Genomic DNA, 18,230 nt, shown 5'->3' with positions numbered 1-18,230 from the left:
CGCCACCACGTCCGCCTAATTTTTTGTATTTTTAGTAGAGACGGGGTTTCACCGTGTTAGCCAGGATGGTCTCGATCTCCTGACCTCGTGATCCGCCCACCTGGGCCTCCCAAAGTGCTGGGATTACAGGCGTGAGCCACCGCACCCTGCCCAAACAATGTTTTTAATTGCTCTGTCATGCTACTTCTCATGCAAAGGAAATCCATCATCTCAATCATTCATTTTGCAGATGAGGAAAATAAAGCCCATTTAGTTTAAGGCATTTGTCCAAAGTAACACAGCTAGTTAGTGACTAGAACCACGTGCCCTGGCTACCACTTCCGAGTGACATCAGCTGCCGATCCATAAGAAATACCTTCAAACCAATGCAGGGGTAAGATAAAAATTACACATGTGACTTTTCAAAAGTGTTGTGAAAATAGGGGAAAAAACCACCAAACCTGTAAGGAAACATAACCGAAGGCTAGTAGGTAAGCATATGAGTAGTAAGACAATGGGTGATTCGTTTTTTTTCATCTCTTTCCTCAATCCTTACAGCATTTCAATGTTCTATAATGTGCTTATGTTATAATTGGCAAATACATGCTACAGTTTTGTGGAGACTAAAAACAGCTGTTGAAAAAAGGGAGCAGAAAAATATTCAATCATTTAAAAAATCCCCTTACAGTAAGGGATTTCAGCTACTTGTCTAAAAAAAGCATACTACTTCAGCGGTTCCGGAAGAGGGAAGAGAGGTAATTCATATTACAAATTAAATTAAAAGTTAAAATTTCTAGTTAAGTAACTTATTAAGCACAACATGCAATAAAACGTTGTCCACTTTTGACTTTACAGATTTGGGATGGAAAGAAAATGCAACGTTTCCTACAACCACCCACTTTAACCCTTTCACTGCCAGTTTGAAAAGGAAAAAACACTAGCTAATACAGGCTGACTGGGAATCATCAGATTACAAATCGTTCTCAGAACGATCTAACATTTTATTGCTTAAGGTAGAGATATTAGTGTATTTTTAAAGTGTGTCTTCCAGTAAGTTGCAGAACCTCCCGCTGAAATTCAAAATACTATACGTTCACACTGGCATTACTGAAACTGCAAGAGTTGAGCTCCCTACTTGAATGGGGTAGTAAGGACAAAAATGGTTTTGAGGGAACGGAGCAGGGAGGGGCAGTGATCTGCAAGGCTGATTAATCCCATACAAGACAGCGCTTGTTGCGGGGCAAGGTGCTGTTTTTAAGACAGCTCTTGTTGCGGGGCAAGGTGCTGTGGAGCCACAAAGATGCGACAGAATGGATCCCGATTCTCCTGGAACTCCGGATCAAGAAAATATGAGGGGCGTGAGCCCACAAGTGCGACGCAAGAGACCCGCGGAAAGGTGACAGAACGAGTGGCACCAGACTCAGAAAGTTGGGGAGTTAGGAAGCCTGAAATCGCCGCAGGAGTCATGAGAGGGGAAGTGACAGTCTCTTCACAAGGTCACGGGAAACCGGGTCCCAGGGCAGTATCCCCACAGAGGGCTGCGTCTCCGGGCTGGGGCAGGCGGCAGCGAAAGGGAGACGCGGCTCCGGGGCCACCCCAGTCTCCGCAGGAGTTCTGCCCGGAGGTCTGGGATGCCCTCGGCCAGGCCTCACCTCGGGAGCGGAGGATCCTGAAGGCAGAGAAGCGGCTGAGGATGCCAATCGCCCGGCAGGCCACCATCTTGAGCTGAAGAGGACAGCAGTGGCGAGCGCCTCTAACGGGTGCGGCCGAGCGGAGGACTTTTCTCCCGTAGCCTGGCAGCCAGGCGCCTGGAGCACTGCCTGACTAAAACCCAGATGCCGAGTGGCCGCCGGCCCCTTAGCCCTGCCCCTCGCTCCTGGCTAACATGGCCGAAAGGTCGTATTCTCCGGGGGAGGACGGGGGCCCGGAAAGGAGGGGGTGGAGTGCCTGGTTTTCCAGTCAGGCGGCCGGAGGGCAGCCCTCAAGAACGGCTCTGACCGCCCGCGGGGTGAGTCTGGGCAGGACCCGCCCCTTGGTCCCGCAGAGCCTTGGTACTTGGACCTGAACCTTGCTCCGAGAGGGAGTCCTCGCGGACGTCAGCCAAGGTGAGACGGCGAGCCCTCAGCTCTCCGCCCGGGCTTTCCCAAAGGCGAGATCCCACTTCCTTCCCCGCAACTGTCGCCGGTGCCCCCGGCCCCCTCCCCTCCCTGGGAAAGTGGGAGTTGAGGGAGCGGAAGGAAACTCCTCGGACAAGGTCGGCAGTGCTAGCTGCAGTTAGGACAGTGACTTGGACTAGCGTTCCAGCTGAAGTTCGGGACAGTAGTGTCACCTGCGCCCTAATTTATCATCACAAGTTAACGAAGTCTGGGGGTGTGGGGGTGTGTGTGTGGGGGTGTGTGTGGGCGTGTGTGGGCGTCGGCGGGCGTCGGCCTTAATGTAACCCTGGTCTGCGTGGGAGTGTGTGTTGTTTCGCCTGCTTCCCCTGTACCCAGGTCGGCGGCTATAGAGATTGTGGACGGCGCCATGGCTTTGCCCGATTTCTGCTGTAAAGAATAAGACTAGGTCAGGTGACCTTTCGGGGCTTGAGTGTGGGAGGAACGGAGACAATCCTCCATCCCGCTCGGTTATCCAGATAATCCTGTGCTCTCGGGGGTTTTCCGATCTGGATGATTATCTGTCTGGTCGTTCACACCTCAACTCACTTAAGCGGTGAAGAAACTGCCTACGAATCAGAGAGAGTGATTTTACCCATGGCCATATGTAGTAGAAATAAGACTGGAGCCTAAGTCTACTAACTCCTAGTGAAGAGTTCTTCATTGCATGGTAGCTGTTTTTGTGCTGGAATGATGGGCTGGAGTCCTGGAATAAAGTGATTGATTTCAAAAGGAAGTCACATTGAGAGCCTGCTGTGCTCTGGTCACCTTCATACCTTTTTGTTTAGTCCTCACAATCCCCAAATTATTATCATTTGCATTTTCTAGATGAAGTTTGGGAAGCTCAGAATATATACATTTTCTAGTCTATGACAGAGCTAGCATTCAGACATAAGTCTGAGTCTCATTACTCGCCAGACTGACAGCTCTGCAGGACAGGAAACAAGGGGCATCGAAGTTAAGACTGAAATGAGTGTAGAGACAGAGTAGAGAGGTTTCTGTTTAAAGCTCAAGTTGCATAGTGAGTGCTCATCATGTGAGCACTTTAAGCAGAAACTGGATGACCTGACCACTTCTGAATAAATTGCAAAAAGGATTCTTGATAATCTTACAAGGTTTTTACAGTTCAGAGCCTGCCTCCTGCCCATGTAATGCTTTCTTCAACACCTAACTGCGTGTAACACTTATTATTTAGGTCAGAAGTGGTAAATTTTGTTGTTGTTGTTGTTAAAGGTCCAGACAGTAAATAGTTCAGGATTTGCAGGATCATTTTGGTCTCTGTTATATATTGTTTCTTTTGTTTTGTTTTGTTTTGTTTACAACTTTTTTTTTTGAGACAGTTTTGCTCTTGTTGTCCAGGCTGGAGTGCAGTGGCGCGATCTTGGCTCACTGCAGCCTCCTCCCGGGTTCAAGTGATTCTCCTGCCTCAGGCTCCCGAGTAGCTGGGATTACAAGCGCACACCACCACGCCGGGCTAATTTTTTGTATTTTTAGTAGAGACGGGGTTTCACCATGTTAGCCAGCCTGGTCCCGAACTCCTGACCTTAGGTGATTCGCCCACCTCTGCCCCCCAAAGTGCTGGGATTACAAGTGTGAGCCACCACGCCCGACCTTACAACTCTTTAAAAATGTGAAAAACTATTTTTAGCTAGAGGCCCGTGTGTTGTAGTTTGCCAATCCCTGATTTAGATCACTCATTTGGCTCCATTTTTTTGCTCCCTGTGCTTTCTCTACAAAACTAAGCTCCATCAGGGCAGAAATGTTATAATGTTTCTTTGATCCCTAAGCACTTTAGTCCAATGGTTTATATAGAGGGAAACAGTACATTTGTATCACCATCCCTACTGGTAATAGCAAACACAGGTATACCCCTAACTGTCTATCAAGCACTGTTTTAAGTGGTGTGTGCACATGTGTGTGCGTGTGTGTGTGTGTGTGTGCGCGTGCGCGTCCTATGTGGTTAAGTAACTGGCTTAAAGTCATACAGCTAGGGTGAATCAGGATTTGGACATAGTCTGGCTTTAGTTCTCTTAACCATTACGTTGTGTTTCAAAGTTGTAATAATGAGCTGTTAGAGCCACCCCATCTTGCTTTTGTTTTCATTACTTGCCTAGACTCTTCTTTCTTTCCCTTGCTCCCAGGTGCCTGCAGCTTCGTGTATCTTTCCATAGTTCACACCTTACTCAGGCTTACCGTAACCAACTCGATCCTACCCTACCCTACCCTGGAGTTTCCATGCTTTGAATATTCTTACCAAAATTTCTGTTTTCTGAAGTTTAGCAAATGACAGAAAGGTCAGCTCTGCTATAGGATAATTTGCTTAGTCCCTCTTACTTTTGAAATCTCTATTTTTTATTAATTATTGAAGGAATACATATTCCATGTAATTTTTTATTCAGAAACTACAGAAAAGTCTAAAGAAAATCTGTAATTCCACCACCCGGAGATAACTACTTTTAACATTTTGATGTGTATTTTTCTGGACTTTTTAAAATGCATTTGTATATTTGTATATATTTATATAAGATATTGATGTACAGTCGGCCCTTGGTATCTGTGAGTTCTACATCCTCAGATTCAACCAATGTCTGAGTGAAAATGTAGTTAGGCCTACAGTGGTTTCATTTGTCCTGAACATGTACAGACTTTTTTTCTCATCATTATTCCCTAAACAATACAGCATAACGACTATTTACATAGATTTACATTGCATTCCGTATTGTAAGTAGTCTAGAGATGATTTAGAGTATGCATGAGGATGTGTATAGGTTCTTTGCAAATAAATACTATGCCATTTTATGTAAAGGACTTGAGCATCCTTGAGGTTTGGTATCTGAGGGGGGTTCTGGAACCAATCCCCCATGGATACTGAGGAACAACAGTATATATAGATTTTAAATAAAACTAGAATTATGCATAAGTAAAATGCTTATTTTAAAAAAATTAAAGAGAACAGAAGAATATTAAATAAAAGCCTTTCTTTATCCTTCCATGTCTAGACTCATAGCTTCATGGACTTTCTTTTCTCTTTCTCTCTTTCTGTCACAAAATGAGTGTTGTAGTAGGGTTTACTTACCCATTTCCCTATTTTCCAGTTATTCTAATCTATTATTCTAATTTCTAATACACATTGTTCTGTAGCTTGTTTTTTCATTTAATATATATTATGGACATTTTTCCATGTCAGTATATATACATGTACATCATTTTGTTTCATTTTCTTTTCCAAACTGTCAAACAGTATTCCATGGTGTGTTTATACTATAACTTACTTAACTGTTTCCTACTGATGTGCATTTAGATTAGTTACGGTTTTCCACAAATATAAACAGTGCTATAGTGAACACCTTGAGTATTTCTTTTTTTTTTTTTTTTTGAGACGGAGTCTCATTCTGTCTCCTAGGCTGGAGTTCAGTGGCGTAAGCCACCACCCCTGGCCCACCTTGAGTATTTCTTTAGGCTAGAGACCTATATATGCTATACATACATTTTGAATATTTCTATAGGTTAGAGACCAATAAAAGGCATTATTGGACTCAAAAATTCACATTTTAAATTCTGATCTATAACTACAAAATTGTCATCCCAAAAGGCCTTAGCATTTTACATGTCTTCTAGTGTATGGAAGTGCCTATTTAGTTAGATGCATTCTTACTAGAATTATATATTAACCATATTTTCAGTGTTTGCCAATCTGAAAACCACAAAATGATACCTTGCTTTGATTTAAAAAACAACAACAACAACAACAAAAAGGCTGGGCGCAGTGGCTCATGCCTGTAATCCCAGCACTTTGGGAGGCAGAGGCGGGCGGATCACCTGAGGTCAGGAGTTCAAGACCAGCCTGGCCAACATGGTGAAACCCCATCTCTGCTAAAAATACAAAAATTAGACAGGCGTGGTGGCACGTGCCTGGAGTCTCAGCTACTCGGGAGGCTGAGGCAGGAGAATCGCTTGAACCCAGGAGGTGGAGGTTGCAGTGAGCCGAGATCGCGCCATTGCACTCCAGCCTGGGGGACAAGAGTGAGACTTTGTCTCAAAAAAAAAAAAAAAAAAAAGAAAATCACAACATTTTGTTAGTGAGGTTGAACATTATACATTTTGTTTATTTGGCATTTTAATTTCTTCTGTGAATGGCTTGTTTTCTCATTCTTGCTTTTGGTCATGTATCAGGAAGGAGTCTTTCAGTTGCAAATAACAGAAAATTCAAATCAAATTGGCTATCTTAAAGGGGATTTATTAGTCCGGGCGTGGTGGCTCACGCCTGTAATCCTAGCACTTTGGGAGGCTCAGGAGTTCGAGACCAGCCTGATCAACACGGTGAAATCCTGTCTCTACTAAAATAAAAAAAATTAGCCTGGCATGGTGGTGTGCGCCTGTAGTCCCAGTTACTCGGGAGGCTGAGGCAGGAGAATTGCTTGAACCCAGGAGGCAGAGGTTGCAGTGAGCCAAGATCGCGCCGCTGTACTCCAGCCTGGGTGACAGAGTGAGACTCCGTCTCAAAAAATAAATAAATAAATAAAGGAGATTTATTGGCTCACAGAACTGAAAAGCACAATGGGAGGTTGGGTTTCAGATGGGATTCAGCCAGGACTCTTCTTTTTCCAGAATTCTCAGCTCCGTACTCTTCTGCTTGTTTGGTGTTAGCTCTATCTTAGCCTAGCTTTGTTAATGTTTGCAAATTGCTATAGCCATGGCAGGCCTCAGAAGGAAAGATTTGTGTTCCAGAATTATAGGCAGAAGACTTGAGTGTTAAACTGATGAAACCATCCACAAATCAATACCAGTGGTCAAGGCAATGCCGTGCATGGTTGTTTGAGGCCTTGGTACCTGAATCAATGATCTTGGCAGAGAGAATGAGATTATTCTGATTGGTTTAAACCCTGGAGTTGGGCTGGATTCAATCCCATGTAAGCCACATACAGCAGCTACATTTGGGTGGAATGGATATTAGAGTACAAACTACAGATTCCATGATAGATTGTTTCTGTTTTTCTTTTTCTTTCTTTTTTTTTTTTTTTTGGAGATGGAGTCTTGCTCTGTCGCCCAGGCTGGAGTGCAATAGTATGATCTTGGCTCACTGCAACCTCCGCCTCCCGGGTTCAAGCGATTCTCCTGCCTCAGTTCCCAAGTAGCTGGCTTACAGGCATGCGCCACCAGGCCTGGCTAATTTTGTATTTTTATTAGAGATGGGCTTTCTCCATGTTGGTCAGGCTGGTCTTGAACTCCCAACCTCAGGTGATCCACCTGCCTGGGCGTCCCAAAATGCTGGGATTATAGGCATGAGCCACTGCGCCTGGCCTTGTTTTTCTTATAATTTGTACAAGTTCTTTATGGATTATGGGTATCAACCCTTTTCTGTTTTACATGTTACAAATATTTTCTCTGAATCTATTTGCCTTTTAACTTGATTTTAGTATATTTTACTGTGTGTATATTTTGAATGTTTATATGATCAGATCTATTAGTTATTATTTTCTGTTGTACTTCTGGGTTTTGTGCCATATGTTGAAATCCCTTCTCCATCTAAGTGATAAAAATATTCTCTGAGGCTGGATGTGGTGGCTCATGCTTGTAATCCCAGCATGTTGGGAGGCCAAGGTAGGAGGATTACTTGAGGCTAGGAGTTTGAGACTAGCCTGTCTCTAAAGTTTTTTTTTTTTTTTTTTAATTAGCCAGGCATGGTGGCATGTGCCTGTAGTCTAAGCTACTCAGGAGGCTGAAGCAGGAGGATCCCTTGAGCCCAGGAGTTCCAGATTGCAGTGACCTATGATCATACCACTGCACTGCAGCTTGGGCAACAGAGCGAGACCCTGTCTCTAAAAAATACATACACGTGTGTGTATGTATATATTATATTCTCCGATGTTTTCCTCTAGTACTTTTATAGTTAGAATATATATATTTAAAATATATACATTTAAATATTTAATCTATCTGGCATTTATTTGTGCTTTCGCTGTGAGCTGCGAACCTAAAATTTTTTCCAAATGTTTAGCCATTTTCCCAGTGAATTCATGGAATAATTTCTTTCTCTCAGCTAACTCAAGTGTTATATTTATTATACACTAAATTCTTACATACATGGGTCTGCTTCTGAACTGCTACATCCTGTTCTGTTGATCAGTGTCGTTTATTCCTGTGCTAAAGCTGCTCTGTTTTAATTATTGGTTCTTTCTAGAAAGTGTTTTGTTTGTTTTTTTTTGAGACAGTATCTTACTCTGTTGCCCAGGCTTGAGTACAGTAGCGTGATCATGGCTCACTGCAGCCTCGAACTCCTGGCTCGGGTGCTCCTCCCACCTCAGCCTCTTGAGTAGCTGCGACTACAGGCACATGCCACCATGCCCAGCTAGTTTTTTGTATTTTTTGTAAAGACAGGGTCTCACTAGGTTGCCCAGGCTGGTCTCAAACTCCTGGGCTCAAGTGATCCTCCCACCTCGGCCTCCCAAAGTGCTGGGATTACAGGTGTGAGCCTCTGTGCCTAGCCTAGAAAGTTTTGTTATCTGTTGCAACAAGGTTCCCCCTTTTGTTTTTCAACATTTTCTTGGCAATTTTCATGAATTTTATTTCAAGATGAACTTTATGTAAGGGAACTTGTATCCCAGACCCTTGTGGCATTGTAAGTAGCTTCTGAGTGGTGCCTCTCTCATGGGCCTCTTTGTGTTTCTCTGGCCAGAGTCCTTTGAATATCCCTAGGCTGGTGATCCTAAAGCTTGGGCTTCTCCATCTCTTTCCAGTCCACATGTTTGGAACATGTTTTGTTTTTTTCTTTTCGGAAGCTATAGGACCTCCTTCTTTTAGTCTCTAAAGACCCAAGAGAAGTTAAACCTTAAAGCTTTTGTATTATCTATTTCTGTGTAGCCAATTACCGCCAAATGTAGCAGTTTAAAACAATACATGTTTACCATCTCATAGTTTCTGAAGGTCAGGAATCAAGGGCACTTTAGCTGGGTTGCTCTGAGTTTCCCATGAGGTGGCTGTCAGAATGTTGGCAGGGCTGGAGTCAGCTGAAAGCTTGCCTGTGCTAGAGGCTCCGCTTCCAAGCTCACTCACATGGCTGTTGGCAAGAGGCATCAGTTCCTCACCACAGGAGCCTCTTCATAAGGCTGCTCAGGACATGCCACCTGGCTTCTCTCATAGTGGGTGAGCTGAGAGAGAGACCACGACAGATGCTGCAGTATCTCTTATAGCCTATCTCAGAAGTGGCATACCAGTACTTGTAACATACTTTTTGGTTTATACATTCTGTGATATGGAGAGGGAGGCAGCTAGACAAGGATGTGAATACCAAGAGGTAGAGATTATTGGGGGGCAACTTGGAGGCTGGCTACCAAAGTCTTTGTTGGTAAATCTTGTGGGATTTTTTTGGTTTTGATTTTTTGTTGTTGTTTTTAAAACATGCTTCAAAATTAAGAAATTATAAAAGGTGTGTGATGACAAGTCTTCCACCCCTGACCCCTAGTTACCCAGTTCCCTTTCTTCCAGCCAACAATTATTTTTAACATCTTTATTATACTTCCAGGGGGATTTTATACTGATACAAGGAAATGTACATAATATTTTTCCTCTTTTAACATGAATGATAGCATGCTGTACAGCTATTTTGCGTCTTGCTTTCTTCACTTAATGATATAGCTTAAAATGGTTCCGAATTGGTGCATAATCATTTCCTTACCTTTTACAGCTGCATAGTATTTCACAGGGGTGTTGTAGCATGGTTTACTTACCCATTTTCCTATTTTTTGGTTATTCTAATTTTTGACTATTACAGTAACAATATGGATTATGTCCCATGTGTGAGTAATATCCATGAAGTCAGTCCATGGAAGTGGAATTGCTGGTTCAAACATTAGGTGCAGTTATAGTTTTCATGGATAATTACCAAATTGCTCTCCCCATGGACTGTGCCAGTTCTCTTGGCAGCAGTATATGAGAATATCTATTTGCACATACTCTTACCTACACAGAGTATATATCAAACCTTTGAATCTTTGCTACTTTGAGAGACAATTATATCTGTGTGGTTTTAATTTGAATTCTTCTTATGAGTGAAATTGAACATCTTTTCATATATTTAAGAACCATTTGTATTTCCTTTTCTGTGGTCTGTTCATATTCTGTGCCTATTTGTCTGCTAGTGTTTTCCTTAGTAATCTGTAGGAACTCATTGTTAGAAATTTAGTCTTTTTTGGAGGGGTGGGGGGAAGTTGTTAATATATTTTACATATTTCTTAACATATAGGGTTATTATATGTTTTACTTTTTTATTGTTTTGAAACAATACAGTATCAAACTTTGAAAAAAGTTGCAAGTGCAGTACTACAAACTTTTTTTAGTAGCATTTGAGATTAAGTTGCTGACATGATGCTTCACCATCCCTATTTAGTGTGTATTCCCTTCAGATACAAACATTCCACAAAGCCTTCTACATAATCATAGTACAGCCTTCAGAATCGTGAAACTAATACTAATGGTTTTATTATCACGCCTAGCAGTCTCTCTGCTTCTTTGACCCTAAAGGAGAGGAGCACACACTCTAGAGGTAGACTTCCTAGGTTCAAATTCCAGCTCTGGGCCCGGTGCGGTAGCTCACGCCTGTAATCCTAGCACTTTGGGAGGCCAAGGCGATGGATCACCTGAGGTCAGGAGTTCGAGACCAGCCTGGCCAACATGGCAAAACCCCATCTCTACTAAAAATACAAAAAATTAGCCGGGTGTGGTGGCACGTGCCTGTAATCCCAGCTACTCGGGAGGCTGAGGCAGGAGAATCGACTGAACCTGGGAGGCGAAGATTGCAGTGAACCGAGATTGCGCCACTGTACTCCAGCCTGGGCAACAAGAGCAAAACTCCATCTCAAAAAAATAAATAAATAAATAAATAAATCAATAAATAAAAGTTCCAGCTCTGCCACTCACTAGTTGTAGGTCTTTTGGCAAGTCACTCAATCCTACTATGCCTCAATTTCCTTATCTCTTACAAAGGATGTAATAATCATGCCTCCTTTGTAGGTCATTGTGAAAATTAGATGGTTAATGCTTAGAATAGTGGTTGCTGCAATGTGAAAACCATGTTGGTGTTCCTATCATAATAATATTATTGGATGAAGAATAGTTGATAAGATTAAGTTTTAATGTTTTCTAGTAGCCATGGATGAGGTTATCAGAGTTCATAGACTACAATGTAAACTACAAATTGTTCAGCTAATCCAGGATATACTTTTGTTCTTCTCTTTTTAGATTCCAGAATGACTACTATCTTGACTTACCCCTTTAAAAATCTTCCCACTGCATCAAAATGGGCCCTCAGATTTTGTAAGTTTATTATTATTTTTTTATTTTTAGAGATTGGATTTGGATTTATAAACATCTTGCACAGATACTGAATGGTATTGCTTTTTGTAAACAGTTTATTTTGTCTTCCAGCCATAAGACCTCTGAGCTGTTCCTCCCAGCTACGAGCTGCCCCAGGTACAGTAATTTGTAAAATAAAGATTTCTGATTTAAATGTTAGATTCCAGATTCTATAGTTTGTGAACTCTGAATAAAAACCAAAACTAATTTGCTAATTCTCTCCTTTTTATGAGCAACATGAACATCTCTGTTGCCTTCAAATTAAAAAATTATAGGTCCAATCAATAATGATACTACATTATTTAGGATTAGGCTTGAGGATGTTGATGGGAGGCTGTTTTCTGGGATTTGAACCTGCTGGAGTCATGGAGGTTCCATAAACCTCGTTGGTCAGTTTATTTATCCTCTTGCTGTCTGTCCTGGAGATGAATGGCATACAAATGCTCTTGAGACCTGCTATGGAACCAAAAGTTAACTTTAAATGTGCAATTTGTGAAATGCTTCTCTATTGATGAATATCTTCTTCTCCCATGTGCAAGAGGGCCCATTCCTGAAATAGAAGTGATTAGGAACTAGTTAATAACAGAAAGTTGTTTAGTTAATACGAAATGAAAGAGTAAGGAAATGTGTTGATTTTATATGGTCATTTACACCCTTAGTAAACCCAATGAATTAGGCTTCTTTACTGCAGATTTTTGTAGAATCTGCTGTAGGTTTTTATCTTCACTGGCTAGTGCTAAAAACACCCTGACAAATTCTTAACATTTTTCTCCTTGCCTAGATTCTGTATTGACCCATGCCTTTGATTTTGGTTTTATTATGGTATTTCTACCTGTATAATAACTTAATAGAAAAAATACCTTCCAGGCTGGGTGCGGGGGCTCACGCCTGTAATCCCAGCACTTTGGGAGGCTGAGGCAGGTGGATGGCCTGAGGTCAGGAGTTTGAGACCAGCTTGGTCAACATGGCGAAACCCCATCTCTACTAAAAATACAAAAATTAGCTGGGCATGGTGGCATACGCCTGTAGTCCCAGCTACTTGGGAGGCTGAGACACGACAATCTTTGAACCCAGGAGGCGGAGCTTGCAGTGAGCCGAGGTCACACCACTGCACTCCAGCCTGGGTGACAGAGCGAGACTCCGGCTCAAAAAAAAAGAAAGAAAGAAAGAAAGAAAGAAAAAATCCTGGGATTTGGTTCCCAGGATTCAGAAGACCTGTACTCTCTTCCAGCTCTACCTCTTTCTGGGCAGTGTGGCCTTGAACTGGTCACTTTACTTCCCTGTGCTCGGTTTCTTCATCTAAAAAAGAAATATATAATAAGTCTAGTCTTGTCAGCCTCATATAGTTATGAGATATCTCAAAGCACTTTAAAAACTATAAATTCACTGTAAGTGCAAGATGGTATTTTTTATTATTGCCTAATCCCAACTAGAGAAGTTTCATATTGTCATATAACAAATATATTTCCTGTGGCCTTTACATTCTAACTAGAATATAGGTTTGTAGTAGCCCCATAAATAATTCCTGTCTGTCTTGTTTTGCCTTTTCCCTAATTCTAATGTTGACCCAGGTCTTTGCTTTGCAAAGTCACACAAATAGACCTGATCCTTGCCAAGTGGGAGAAGGTCATTCTGAATACCAGCAGAGGAAACCAAGTATCTGGTGTTTAAACTATTCCTTATATTGCTCTGTAACTGTTTCTGATGTTTGTGTCTCCCCAACTGTATTGTAAGCCCTGTGAGTCTTTAGCTTTTTGGTATCCCCAGTGTATAACATGGTGTTCTGCAAATACAACAGTGTCCCACAAGTAACTTGCATTAACGCTGATGATGGTAGTGGTACCAGAAGGCACGTGATAAAACAATGGGAAGTGGCCAGCTGATTTGAGGGAGGAAGCAGGCATGTGCCTGTGCTGAGCAGGTTTTAGGTTGCAGTAATTTTTTTTTGTTTTAACTGGCATTCTGGTTTGAAGATTGCAGTAATTTTATAACTAATTCCTCTTGAAGCTTGTGTGAATATCTCTTCTTGACAGAGCTGTTAGGATGAAGGAATTAAAATAGAGGGGTACAGAATTTATGGATGTTTTTAGTCATCTGATGGACTGGAAATGTAAGTGTCTGATGGAAATTTTGACTGATTTGATGGTTATGTCTATGTATAGATGTCTTTCTCTCTGTGTGTATATATATATATACACACACACGTATAATAGTTGTATAATACATGACACATTTAGTATCTTCTTTGATTTTAATTGTTTTTAAAGAGTATAGAATGTATATCAGTCAGCCATTGAATTGTAGGTTTTGGAGTTGGTTAGAGCCTTTGAGGTCATCTAGTTCAGCTCTAATATTTGCAAATAAGAAAATCGTGGCAGAGTAGGCCTACAACCCAGATATTTTAGCTCTCAATTCAGATTCTTATAATTCATTACTGCTGTGTGCCCAGAGCACTGTAGAATATATAAAATGGAGCTGTATTGTCTTGCCCTTGAGAAAATTTTGATGTGCTTAGGAGCCAGTGTGCACATGAGGCAGAATGAGAGTCCTTAGACCATTATTAGAGTCCTTGGCCGTTATTAGAAAGGGGTCATACGGTAGTTGTCTGCTGTGGCCTCAATCAGTCCTCTCGTAAATGTGCTAGTGGCTCTGTTTTCTCTAATGCTTTTTCTTATTTCTTTATAAGTGTTGAAAGTAATGAGTTCATGTACCCGATTGCCTTGTTGATCTTGCATCACTGGGAAGGCTAAGAGCTCCCCTTCTTTTTTTTTTTTTTTCTTTTTTTTTGAGACAGAGTCTCGTGCTGTCGCCCAGGCTGGAGTGCAGTGGCGCGATCTCGGCTCACTGCAAGCTCTGCCTCCCAGGTTCATGCCATTCTCCTGCCTCAGCCTCTCGAGTAGCTGGGACTACAGGTGCCCGCCACCACACCTGGCTAATTTTTTGTACTTTTAGTAGAGATGGGGTGTCACCGTGTTAGCCAGGATGGTCTCAATCTCCTGACCTCATGATCTGCCCACCTCAGCCTCCCAAAGTGCTGGGATTACAGGCGTGAGCCACCACACCCGGCCAAGATCTCCCCTTCTAATGCTGCTTGCCTAAGACAGGGTCCCATAACTGTAGTATATCCATTGTCTTCTTCCCAGTTTATTGGGGGAGGGGGCTCAGGAAAAACCTCTGTCTCCTCTGTGGCACCTTTACCCAGTAACGGCGGGGCTGAGGGAGGAGGAGGTGGTAAGGTAGGTGATGGTTCCTCTTCACTTCTCTTTTTAGGCTCTTCTGTGTAGAGCAGGGCCAAAGCAGCCCTAACTAAGGCCCACAACGTTAAAGATGTTACTGGGACCTGTTGCCCTTGTGCATGATGTCATTTAAGATTTCTTCCCACTTGTGGCTGGGCGTGGTGGCTCACACCTGTAATCCCAGCACTTTGGGAGGCCAAGGCAGGCAGATCACGAGGTCAAGAGATGGAGACCATCCTGGCAAACACGGTGAAACCCTGTCTCTACTAAAAATACAAAAAATTAGCCGGGCGTGGTGGCAGGCGCCTGTAATCCCAGCTACTCGGGAGGCTGAGGCAGAAGAATGGTGTGAACCCTGGAGGCAGAGCTTGCAGTGAGCCGAGATCGTGCCACTGTACTCTAGCCTGGGGACAGAGCAAGACTCTGTCTCAAAAAAAAAAAAAAAGATTTCTTCCAACTTGTTCCCAGAACTCTAGGTCTAGTGTGCCTTCTTCTGGGAACCGTGGGTTATGGAAAACAACAGTTTGCATTAGGTCCCTTAACTGAGCCTCCGAAACGGAGGCTGTGCTGGCTTCAAGCAGCTGTTTCAATACTTTTATGTACTGTTGCTGTTGAGCTGATAACTCAAGTCCCATTGTTACCGGTGGGCCTTTGTTCTTAGAGCTCCCAAGATGGGGCAGGCGGCTCCCAAGATGGCGGCAAGCCTTTTTTTCTCTGACCTGAGGCTCTTGGCCTCATGGATTCCAAAGAATGGAACCTTGGGCCATGCGGTGAGTGTTATAGCTCTATTAGAAGCCATGGGTCATGGAAGAGAATCGTGGAACCCAGCGACGAGCGTTGAGCTCGATTAGGACGAACCTGGGCACTTAGCCGCACAGAAACAATGGCGAGCCTCTAGCCCAAACGGGAATGGCACTGGGTGCCTCGCTGGATCAGAAACGCAGCGGACACCCTGCCAGATCCGAGGGGTGGAAGTCAACAGCGGGTCTGCGACGGTGGCGAACAGCGGGTCTGTGACAGTGACGAACAGCAGTGGTGGAGGGTGAGCAAAAGCTCAGCTCGAGCCAGAACAAACACGGACCAGAAGAGTGTGCAGTTGCAAGATTTAATAGAGTGAAAACAGAGCTGCTATACAAGGGTAGGGGATCCAAAGGGGGTTGCCCCTCCTTGCTCAAATGCCTGGGGTTTATATCCCAATCATTGTCGCTCCCCCTGTGCTCTCAGATGATAGAAGATTTGACTATTTCTTTACCTCCTGCTTTTAACCTAATTGATATTTTAGTGAGCCTTCTTTACCACCTGATTGGTCGAGTGTGAGCTGAGTTACAAGCCCCGTGTTTAAAGGTGGGTGCAGTCACCTTCCCCAGCTAGGCTTAGGAATTCTTAAGTTGGCCTAGGAAATCCAGCTAGTCCTGCCTCTCACCATGATGAAACCCTAGCTTGAACATCATGTCCCATGATGAAACCCTAGCTTGAAAATCCCCTCGAACTTGGAAATCCTGAGTGGGCACCAATTACTTACTGCACAGTCACTTCACTTTCATTTTCAAGGGTTCTGTCGTGATCCATTGCAGCATGTCTCACACGGGGCACCACCTGCCGGGTCTGTCCCACAGACCCTGGCTGACTGACAGATGAAATGAGTACTCAGACACAGGTATGCAGTGTAAGAGCAGCTAGGGGTCTGCCTGGCTCTAGTGGCCAAAGTGCAGCAGCCCTGAGAAGCTGGAGCTCCTTGCTTTTATTCAGTGTAGGCACAGTGATGAAAGCCTGGAGCAAACACCATCTGTGGGTAATTAACGTTTATTTCTCCCCTTCCAGGAACGTCTTGCATGGATGATCAAAGATCAGCTCCTGGTCAACATAAATAAGCTAGTTTAAGATACATTCCCCTACACTCCCTTGTACCTACTCCTTGCCCTCTGCCTCAGGGTTATAGAACAGCTGCCTTCAGTTATTCTCCCCCAGGGCTCTGCAGAACCTTCTGACCTTTTAGAAGGCCTGCATCTTTCCCTATAGTTTCTCCCACCACTCCGATTGATCTCCTACATATAATAATGAATATTTTTTTAATGTGCCTTGTAGAGTTAGTTTAATTACTTTATAATATGCTAAATTATTTGGAATGGCCAGTGTGCCCTAGAGGTTGCCCAGAGGTTTAGAGGCAGGAACCATCAGTAACTGTAGTTATCAGGGAAGGCTTTACTAGGAGGTAGAATGTGAACGAGGCCCAAGAGACAGGTAAGAATTAGATGGGCAAAAAAGGGGCCAGGCAGATGGGAGGTCCATAAGTAAAGGCAAGGAGGCTGACCTGAGCAAAGCTGTAAAGGACTGGGGGCTGGCTCATCTTGTTCTATTTTGAGAAGTAGTGGAAAATACTTAAGGTGGAACCGAGTAAAACAAGCTATTTGTTAGAAGAGTTAAGAATTTGAATTTTATCTGAAAGTATATAAAAGGAATATATGGTCAGTTTTTTCTGTTTTTTTTTTTTTTTTTTTTTTTTTTTTTGAGGCAGAGTCTTGCTCTGTCACCCAGGCTGGAGTGCAGTGGCATGATCTCAGCTTACGGCAACCTCCACCTCTTGGGTTCAAGCTATTCTCCTGCCTCAGCCTCCCCAGTAGCTGGGATTATAGGAGCGTACCACCGTGCCCAGCTAATTTTTGTATTTTTAGTAGAGATGGGGTTTCACCATGTTGGCCAGGCTGGTCTTGAACTCCTGACCTCAAATGATCTGCCTGCCTCAGCCTCCCAAAGCGGTGAGATTACAGGCGTGAGCCAGCACGCCTGGCTTGGTTAGTTTTTAAAATGTGGAATGACATGATGGTGTACCATTCGACCTGTCACCTGCAAGGTCAGTCATGAATAGTGTGCAAATCTTCAAATTTAGTGACCTGTTTTCTGTCTGCTCAAATAAGGATTCTCCTTGAGGACCGATGCATTTAACCATCTTGTTCTCCTTGACACTCTCCTGCCTTTGATCTTGTGTACTGTTCTCTCTTGATTCTCCTACTACCTCTCAAGTTACTGTTTGTCTCACATATTCCCTCAGCCTTCTCATTGTAGGGACATCACAAAGCTAAGGGTTTTTTGGTGTAGTAATGGACCCTCAAGTTAAGGATGAGAAGGTTTGTGTGTACTACAGCTGGAAAGGTGTTAGGAACCAAGCAAGCAGCTCTAGGGGCCAGCTACTTTGTCTCACACACCACATGGTATGCCCCTTTCCTGGTCTTTCTGCTTCTATCATTCTTCATTCTGGCTGGCTTATTTGCTCACTTATGGTTTACAAACTCTGGCTTACGAATGACATCAGTTTACCATCAACCTGTTCTTCCTCATGGCATCTTTTCAGCTTCAACTAATTGGCATTTCTTTCCATGCTTCTTTGCCTAGAGAGAGAATCTGACCAACACAGTTGATCACTTGTAGGTAGATGACACTGGTTTCTGGTTGGCTCCTATATGGATGGATCATTGGTGAGTCCAGTACCTACTCTGAATCTAATCAGCTTTTA

At 43.2% G+C, this 18,230-nt stretch overlaps 2 protein-coding genes across 3 annotated transcripts in view; one reads left to right on the top strand and one right to left on the bottom strand.

Moving 5' to 3' along the window:
• The window catches only part of HADHA (hydroxyacyl-CoA dehydrogenase trifunctional multienzyme complex subunit alpha), a 54,313-nt gene extending 52,232 nt beyond the window's left edge, over positions 1–2,081 (bottom strand). Inside the window, exon 1 of the mRNA XM_515339.9 lies at positions 1,632–2,081. Within this exon, the coding sequence (XP_515339.2) occupies positions 1,632–1,698 (67 nt within the window). The 5' untranslated portion in view covers positions 1,699–2,081. The remainder of the gene's footprint in view (positions 1–1,631) is intronic.
• The window catches only part of HADHB (hydroxyacyl-CoA dehydrogenase trifunctional multienzyme complex subunit beta), a 45,502-nt gene continuing 29,321 nt past the window's right edge, over positions 2,050–18,230 (top strand). Inside the window, 3 exon segments of one of the 2 annotated variants that reach the window (NM_001034119.1) lie at positions 2,050–2,084; positions 11,370–11,444; positions 11,556–11,600. In NM_001034119.1, coding sequence (NP_001029291.1) covers positions 11,378–11,444; positions 11,556–11,600 — 112 coding nt within the window. In that variant the 5' untranslated portion in view covers positions 2,050–2,084; positions 11,370–11,377. 2 annotated transcript variants of the gene reach the window in all.

The sequence above is a fragment of the Pan troglodytes genome, chromosome 12 (assembly GCF_028858775.2).
Source record: "Pan troglodytes isolate AG18354 chromosome 12, NHGRI_mPanTro3-v2.0_pri, whole genome shotgun sequence".
In the NCBI taxonomy this organism is placed as follows: Eukaryota; Metazoa; Chordata; class Mammalia; order Primates; family Hominidae; genus Pan; species Pan troglodytes.
This window is presented reverse-complemented; position numbering and strand designations above follow the sequence as displayed.